Source organism: Tupaia chinensis, unplaced genomic scaffold (genome assembly GCF_000334495.1).
Source record: "Tupaia chinensis unplaced genomic scaffold, TupChi_1.0 Scaffold000201_1, whole genome shotgun sequence".
NCBI classification, from domain to species: Eukaryota; Metazoa; Chordata; class Mammalia; order Scandentia; family Tupaiidae; genus Tupaia; species Tupaia belangeri.
The window spans coordinates 3,026,316-3,035,252 of record NW_006159676.1 but is presented as its reverse complement, the minus strand read 5'-3'; the positions used below and the strand labels follow the sequence as shown (position 1 = coordinate 3,035,252).

At 48.0% G+C, this 8,937-nt stretch overlaps 1 protein-coding gene across 4 annotated transcripts in view; it reads right to left on the bottom strand.

The window, feature by feature from the left end:
- Positions 1-8,937, bottom strand: part of ABHD8 (abhydrolase domain containing 8) — a 15,004-nt gene that overhangs the window by 2,989 nt on the left and 3,078 nt on the right. For all 4 annotated transcript variants that reach the window (XM_027771304.1, XM_006147134.3, XM_027771306.1 and 1 more), the window contains exons 3-4: positions 1,791-1,961; positions 1,106-1,322 (exon numbers count right to left, since the gene is read on the bottom strand). In XM_027771304.1, coding sequence (XP_027627105.1) covers positions 1,106-1,322; positions 1,791-1,961 — 388 coding nt within the window. The remainder of the gene's footprint in view (positions 1-1,105; positions 1,323-1,790; positions 1,962-8,937) is intronic.

The following is an 8,937-nucleotide window of genomic DNA, read 5'->3' as shown; positions in this document are numbered from 1 at the left end:
GCAATCCGCGGTCGACTTCATGGGCGTCCAGCGACATAGCCATTATGCTAACTGCTGGTCGCACCTTGTGAATAATTTTTTAAAGAGAATTATTCGTTGGTGAGTATGCTTTCTCACTTTTTCTCTGTTGTTTGTTCTGTCTCTCTCTGGTCAAATTAAAATAAAAAATAAATAAAGTTAAACTGAAAAAATTATTTAAAAAAAGAATTATTTGTTTATTATCATTATTTTTCAGTTTTGACCAGAGAAATAGAGAGAGAGAGAGAGAGAGATCAAGCTGCCAGGTCCAGGATTTGAACCACAGGTGGTCATGTGGGGAGTTCAGAGCCTTTAACCACCCCACCACATACCGGTCTCTGGTGCATAATTGCTTTTTTGGGGAGAGGTTTTTTTTTTTTTTTTTTTTCTTTTTTTTTTGGCTATTGGGGGCCTTGGGTCCCCAGAACGACAGAGAGAGACAGAGAGACAGAAAGCAAGAAATCGCCCCCCCCAGGGGGGGCGGGGATGGCCACGCCGCAATCCCTTCTCCTTCATTCTCCTCTCGGGATCTTGGGCACACACGCACACGCGCCCAACGTGAGTTTAAGCCACCGGGTCCGGTACTCGAACCGTTGCCGACTACAACGACATAGCCATTATGCTAACTGCTGGTCCCTCTGGGGCAGAATTATTAACTCCTATACAGGCAGCTCTGCTTTCTGGATTTTTTAATTTGACTATAGAGTTAAGGTCGCTGTTTGCCTTGGCCAAACTATATTGAGACCACGCCCACCTAGAAACGACCGATCAGAGCAACGCTTATCTAGAGGCCACGCCCACCTAGAAACAGCGTTTCCGACCCACGCCCATCTATAGACCACGCCCCTCCAGAGTCTATACCTGCCTAGAGAAGGTGCCCATCTAGAGGCCACGCCTACCCAGAAACGATGCTCATCCCAAGCCACGCCCACCCACAGACCACGCCCATCTAGAGGCTGCAGCTGCCCAGAGACTATGACTATTTAGAGCCAGGCTTTTCCAGAAGCCTGGTCTATCTAAAGGCCACGCCCCCGAGGCTGCAAACCCAGGATGCAGGGGGTGTGGCGTCCCAGTGCTGCAGCCCTACCTCGGCCATGCGCTGGTCTTCCTCCACTGGTACGAACTTGTCGTGCATGCCGTGGACGAGCAGGACGGGCACCGTGAGCTCCGCGTGGTACACCTCGTCGCCCTCGGGCCAGTACTGGCCGCTCATCATGGCCCGCAGCACGAAGGAAGACACGTTGAACGCGTTGCCCTCCTTCAGCAACTGCTTCTCTTTGGCTCCTTGGCGGGCAAAGCCGGCCCTGGTGATGAGATGCAGCGTTAGAGTCCCTCGTGTCTCCGGCTGTTAAGGGGTGTCCCAATGCCATCCCTCCTCTTGGGCAACGATAGCTCCCAGCTCCGAGGAGTGAGGGGGGTTGTGGGGTTGGATCCTGGGCTATGGGACCGGTCCCTGGAGGTCCTTGCAGGGCATGGGTCCCAGGATCAAGCATAAGGGGGTGTCCCTCGGCCATAGCGCTGGAAGAGGCGGATGGTGGCTTTTGTACAATCATTCTCCGCGAGGGTCCTGGCTGTGGCCCCGTAACATCAACGGACTCCGAAAACCGAAGGCCCAGAGTCCCGACTAGCTCCCTCGAGGCCACGCCCTTTCCAGCCCATCTGGAGGCGTGGCCCTAACTTGACCACGCCCAACCACCCTTGAAGCTTCCCTCCCACCGAAACCTGGGAGATGTCAGAGTCAGGATCAGAGGCTTTGGGGTGGGGACGCTCACTTGAGGAAGCTCCAGGCCAGGCAGGGCGACAGGCAGTGGAGGACGCAGGTGGGCATATTGAAGATGGAGCAGAAGCTGGGCTCCAGCGCCGTGGGGCCTCCCCCGTTGATCATGATAACCTTGTGGACCAGGTCCGGGTACTCGTGCGCCAGGAATGTGCAGAAGGAGACGCTGCAGGGCGCGCGGGAGATGGAGGGGAGGGTGGAGGAGGGTGGTGAGCAGGATGCAGGCAGTGAAGGGGTTAATGCTCCCCCCACACTCTGGCGCCAGGGCCTTGAAGACCACCAAGAGTCTTCCCCTGGGGCCCAGGGCCACACATAGGGTGGGCGAGAGATGGGGGGACATCTCCAATGCCCCCAAAAATGTGGGTTTGGTTTTTGAGGGTGGAGTGTTGTTTTTGTAGAAAAGAATGATTGGGGGAACCAGCAGTTAGCGTAATGGCTATGTCGCTGGACTCCCACGTAGTCAACCGCGGTTCGTGTCCCGGACCCGGTGGCTTAAAACTCACGCTGGGTGTGTGTGCGTGCGTGCCCAAGATCCCGAGAGGAGAATGGAGGAGAAGGGATTGCGGCGTGACCATCCCCCCCTGGGGGGTGATTTCTCACTTTCTGTCTCTATGTCTCTGTCTGTCTGGCGAGCGCACATGCCCTACAGTGAAAATCTCTCCAAAAAAAAAAAAGAATGATTGGGATCAGTAGATGGCCGTAACTGGACTCCCACATAGTCCACCACGGTTCGACTCCTGGACCCGGCAGCTTAAAACTCATGCTGGGCTCGTGTATAAGAGCCCAAAATCCTGAGTGGAGGGGGCCAGCAGATGGGATCATGGTTACATCACTGGACTCCCACGTAGTCAACTGCGGTTCAAGTCCTGGACCTGGTGGCTTAAACCTCATCCTAGGCGCATGTGTGTGTGTACCCAAGATTCCGAGAGGAGAATGGAGAAGGGATTGCTGCATGGCCATCCCCCCTGGGGAGAGGGGGGACTTCTCACTTTCTTTTTTTTTTTGAGAGGTTTTTACTATAGAGCGCGTGCGCTCACCAGAAAGACAGAAAGAGACAGAGAGACAGAAAGGGAGAAATCACCCCCCAGGGGGTTTGGCCATGCCGCAATCCCTTCTCCTCCATTCTTCTCTCGAGATCTTGGGCATGCACGCACACGCGCCCTGCGTGAGTTTAAGCCACTGGGTCTGGGACTCGAACCATGGTTGACTACATGGGAGTCCAGTGATGTAGCCATTACACCATCTGTTGGTCCCTATCATTTTTATTTTTCAATTTGCTACAGGGCACGTCTACTCACCAGAGAGAGGGAAAGTGAGAAAGCAAGCCACCAGGTCTGGAACTTGAACCATGATCTGCCAAGTGGGAGTCCAGCGCCCGAACCACTATGGCAGCTGCTGGCCCCTCCCCATATATTTTCAATCTGAAGCTGGTAGAATCCACGGATGCAGACCCCACAGATGTAGAGAGTCAACTATGTTTAGTACCAAGGGTTGCTTAGAAAGCAATCCACCAGGTCTGGGACGCGAACTGTGTCGGTCATGTGGGAGTGTGCAGTGCCTTAACCACCAAGCCACCTGCTGGTCCCGCCATTTATTTTTGGTAAACTTTTTTTTTTTTTTTAGAGAGAGATAATTTTGCTATGGGGAGCTTGCGCTTGCCAGAGACACAGAGAGTGACACGGAGACAGAAAGTGAGAAATCATCTTCCAGGAAGAATGGCCATACTACAATCCCTTCTCCAATCTCCTCTCAGGATTCGGGGCACACACACACACACACACACACACACACACACACAGTGTTAAAGCCACTGGGTCCAGGATTCAAACCACAGTCAACTACGTAGGAGTCCAGTGATGTAACCATTATGCCATCTGTTGGTCCCCCTTATCCTTCATTCTTCTCTTAGTATTTTGGGCACACACACACGTGCCCAGCATGATTTTCAAGCTGTCAGGTCTGGGACTTGAACTGTGGTCAGCCATGTGGGAATACAACATTTTAACCATCATGCCACTTGCTGGTCCCATCCCAGCTTGTTTTTTGTTTTTTTTTTTAAACAATTATTTTATTTAACTTTATTTATTATTATTATTATCATTATTATTTTCCAGTTTGATCAGAGAGAGACAGAGAGAGAGAGAGGAAGTGAGAAAGCAAACCACCAGGTCCGAGACTTGAACCGTGTTCGGCCATGTGGGAGTCCAGCGCCTTTAACCACCATGCCACTTGACGGCGTGACTTGTTTTTCAAGGTACTAGGTCTGGGATTTGAACCTCACAGTCAGCCATGTGAGATCCAGTACCTTAACCACACGCCAACTCCTGTCCCAGATTTTTTTTTTTGGAGGGATTTTTGCTGTAGGGTGCCAACTCCTGTCCCAGATTTTTTATTTTTTTTGAGGGATTTTTGCTGTAGGGCACATGCACTCGCTGGAGACAGAAAACGAGAAATCACCCCCTGGGGGGATTGGCCATGCCACAATCCCTTCTCCTCCAGTCTCCTTTTGGGATCATGGGCACGCATGCACACATGCCCAGCATGAGTTTTAACTCGCCAGATCTGGGGCTCGAACCACGGTCGACTCCAAGGGAATCCAGTGACATCGCCATTACACCATCTCTTGATCCCTCCTGGCTCAAGCGAATTTAAAATACTTTAAGAAAGTTTGTAGGGCCAGCTGGTGGCATCATGGTTAATGTGGCCAGATCCTGTGTGGCCAACTGTGCAGTTCGAGTCCTGGACCCAGTGGCTTGCAAAACACTCTGGGAGTGTGTACACGTGTGTCCAAAACCCAGAAAGAAGAGAGAAATAGAGCAGAAGGGATTGTCGCATGGCTATACCCTCTGGGGTATGCTTTCTCTCTCTCTCCCTCTTTATCTCCAGTGAGTGCACATAACCTATAGCAAAATTTAAAAAGAAAGAAAGTTTGCATACAACTGCTGCAGAAGATGGGATGCAGGCAGGATTCGGGTGGCTCTGACTGCACCAGTGACTCACTGCATGCCTTAGGGCCAGTTGCTTAACCTCTCTAAGCTTCAATCTGCACATAGACGAAGTGACGGAACTGATTTCATAGCATTGTTATGCGTTACAGGAAGGACCATAAATCGGTGCTCGTGTATTTAGATGAATCATTTTATCATGAACATCAAATTCTGAGGACATTATCATATACATACATAAGAGGTATGTTACCTCCCAGCCGAGATTCCTATCTTCTGAAACTTACATAACTTATTCTTTTTCTTGTCTAATTGCATGGGCTACAGCTTCTAAAACTGGTTCTCAATCTGACTGGCTGATTGAATCTGGCTTTTCTTCCTGGGTAAAGGAGGGTCTGGGACTTGGCACTGGTCAGGCCCCCAGGGCATAAGCCTTCCTTGGAGTATGAGTGTTTTGGTAAACACTAGACAGTAGAGTCACCTGGTTATGACGATAAATTATAGTAACTTGTTTCTTTGTAAAGAGAATTTATGAAATTCCAAATAACCCTTCCTTTTTCTTTTTCTTTTCTTTCTTTCTTTCTTTTTTTTTTTTTTTGTTGAGAGATTTTTGCTACAGAGTGCATGTGCTTACTGGAGAGACAGAAACAGAGAGACAGAAAGCGAGAAATCTCAGGGGAGATGGCTATACCACAATCCCCTGCCTTCCATTCTCTTCTCAGGATATTGGGCACACACGCACATGTACCTGGCGTGAGTTTTTTTGTTGTTTGTTTTATAAGATTTATTTATTTAATTCCATTTGTTATTATTAATTTTTAAGAATTATTTATTGGGAGCCGGTGAGTGGCGTGGTAGTTAAGGGTACTGGATTCCCACATGGCCGACCATGGTTCAAGTCCTGGACTTGACAGCTTGCTCACTCTCTCTCTCTCTCTCTCTCTCTGTCCCTCTCTGGTCAAATTGAAATAAACAAATGAATAAATAAATAAAAATCAAACATTAAAAAAAAACACTTTAAAAAAAAAGAATTATGGGAACCAGCAGTTAGTGTAATGGCTATGTCGCTGGACTCCCACGTAGTCGACCGCGGTTCGTGTCCCGGACCCGGTGGCTTAAAACTCACGCCGGGCGCGTGTGCGTGCGTGCCCAAGATCCCGAGAGGAGAATGGAGGAGAAGGGATTGCGGCGTGACCATCCCCCCTGGGGGGTGATTTCTCGCTTTCTGTCTCTATGTCTCTCTCTGTCTGTCTGGCGAGCGCACGCGCCCTACAGTGAAAATCTCTCCAAAAAAAATATGTGGGAGTCCAGCGACACAGCCATTACACCAACTGCAGGGCCCTCTTTTTTCTCTTGATTTAGAGGTCAAACATTTGGTATATTAGTTTGCTGAGGCTGTCATACATAATAATACACATTAAATGGTTTAAGCAACAGAAATTGAATTTCTCACAGATCTAGAGTCTATAAACAACAATGTCAGAGTGTCCCCAGGAATGCTTTTCTTGAGGCTCCTGTGACTGCCTGCAGATAACAGCTCCTTGTGTCCTCAGTGGCCTTGTGAGCACATGTCCTTGATTTCTCTTCCTCTTCTCCTCAAGAGACCAGTCAGAATGGAGTAGGTTCTTCAATCTGACTTAATTCTTTCATTAAAGGTTCTGTATCCCTACACAGTCACATTCTGAGATTCCGAGGTTCAGTGACTCAAATGTGAATTGGGAGGGAGAGGACATAATCCAGGTCATAAGTTATTTTCTTCATTTTCAAGTCCTTTCACTTTTTTTTTAAAAGAATTACTTAGTTTTTATTCGTTCAATCATTTTCATTTGACCAGAGAAAGACAGAAACACAGAGAGAAGGAAAGTGAGAAAGCCAGCCACCAGGTCCGAGACTTGAACCATGGTCGACCAGGTGGGAGTCCATCGATTTAACCACCACACCACCTGCTGACCCCTTGTTATTATTATGTTTAAATTAGACCAGAGAGAGACAGAGAGAGAAAAAGCAGGCTGCTCCGTCTGAGACTCACACCATAGTCAGCCATGTGGGAATCCAGTCCCTTTAACCACCATGCCATTTGCCAACCCCTGTTTTTCCTTTTCTTTTTCTATTTGTCAGAAGGCATAGGGGACCAGCAGGTGGTGTGATGGTTAAGGGTGCTGGACTCCCACATGGCCAACTATGGTTCAAGACCCAGATCTGGCGGCTCGCTTTCTCACTTTCCCTCTCTGTGTGTCTCTCTTTGGTCAAATTAAAATAAATGAGTGAATAAATAAAGCTTAATAGAATAATTCTTTCTTTTAAAAAAGAAAGAAAGAAAGAAAGAAAGAAAGAAAGAAAGAAAGAAAGAAAGAAAGAACGCATGTAGAGTCTCCAGAGGGAAACAGAGAGGGGAACAAAGCAGTCCAAAAAGTTGTATGGTAATACCACAATCCCTTCTCCTCTATTTCTTCATCCTATTGATATATTTTTTTAAAGAATTATTTATCTTTTTTTTTTAATTTTCAATTTGCTACAGGGCACGTGTGCTCAGCAGAGAGAAACAGAGAGAGAGAGTGAGAGAGAGAGAGAAGGAAAGTAAGAAAGCAAGCTATCAGGTCTGGGACTCAAACCGTGGTCAGCCATGTGGGAGTTCAGTGCCTTAACCACCACGCCACCTACTGGACCTCCACCCTAGGATATTTTGGCCTTGCATACACATGCATCTGGTAAGTTTGTTTGTTTGTTTGTTTTTTAAGAGGCTTTTGCTATAGGGCAGACAGACAGAGAGAGACAGAGAGACAGAAAGCGAGACATCACCCCCCAGGGGGGATGGCCACCCCACAATCCCTTCTCCTCCATTCTCCTCTCGGAATTTGGGCACTCATATGCACTTGCCTGGTGTGAGTTTTAGAACCGCTGGGTCTGGGACTTGAACCATGGTTGACTATGTGGGAGTCCAGCGACATCACCATTATACTATCTGCTGGTCCCCCAGCTGCATTTTTTAAAAGTGTATTTATTTATTTCCTTTGAGAGAGAGAGAGAGATCCAGCTGCATTGTTTAAAAGCATATTTATTTATTCCCTCTGAGAGAGAGAGAGAGAGAGAGAGATACAGGGTCTCCTGACAAACAGGGTCCTAAAGCTAAGGTCCACCCCCAGCCCCAGCCAGACAGCATTATAGGTACATATACAGGCCTGGTGTGTACAAGGAGGCCCTGGGTCAGGTACCTAGCACCTTTGGTTTTAAAATTTTTTTATGATTTATTTATCAACTTCATTTGTTGTTATTATTATTATTAATTTATTTAAATATTGATGTTTTAAAAATTTGACCAGAGAGAGACAGAGTGAGCGAGAGAGATAAAGAGAGGGAAAGTGAGAAAGCAAGCTGTCAGATCTGAGACTCGAACCACAGTCGGCCATGTGGGAGTCCAGTGCCCTTAACCACCACGCCACCTGCTGGTCCCTGTTATTATTATTTTTTAATTTGGCCAGATAGAGACAGTGAGAGAGAGAAAGGGGCGGGGGGAAAGCAATTTACCACGTCTGGGACTTGAACCACAGTCAGCCATGTGCAAATGTAGTGCCTTTAATCACCATGCCACTGCTGGCCCCAGATACCTAGCACCTTCTTACGTAGGTCTAGTTCCTCCATTTTCCACCACTGTCTGGCTCCTGGTTGAAAGTTTGATTTTTTAGATTTTTGCCGTAAGGTATGACTGCTTGCAGGGGAGAGGCAGAAAGTAAGAGGGAGAGTGAGAAATCACCCTCCAAGGGGGATGGCCATGCCTCAATCCCTTCTCCTCCATTCTCCTCTCGGGATTTTAGGCATGCACACACATGCACCTGGCATGATTTTTTAAGCTGTAGGTTTGGGAATGGAACCGTGGCTATATGAAGTCCAGGGCTTTAACCACCATGCCGCCTGCAGGCCACACCCCATTGGTTTTGGCTTTTGTTTTTGTTTTTTAGATTTTTCTTGGTTTTGAGCACTTGCACTCAGCAGAGCAAGGGAGAGACAGTAGCATGAAAAGTGAAAAGGCACCCCTGGGTGAGGAATGACCTCCTCCAATTCCTTCTCCTCCTGGGATATTGAGCATGCATATAGACACGCCTGGCGTGATTTTCAAGCGCCCGGGTCTGGGACTCACATTGCAGTTGACCATGTGGGATTCCAGTGCTCCAGCCACTATAACACCTGCCAAACACCTTC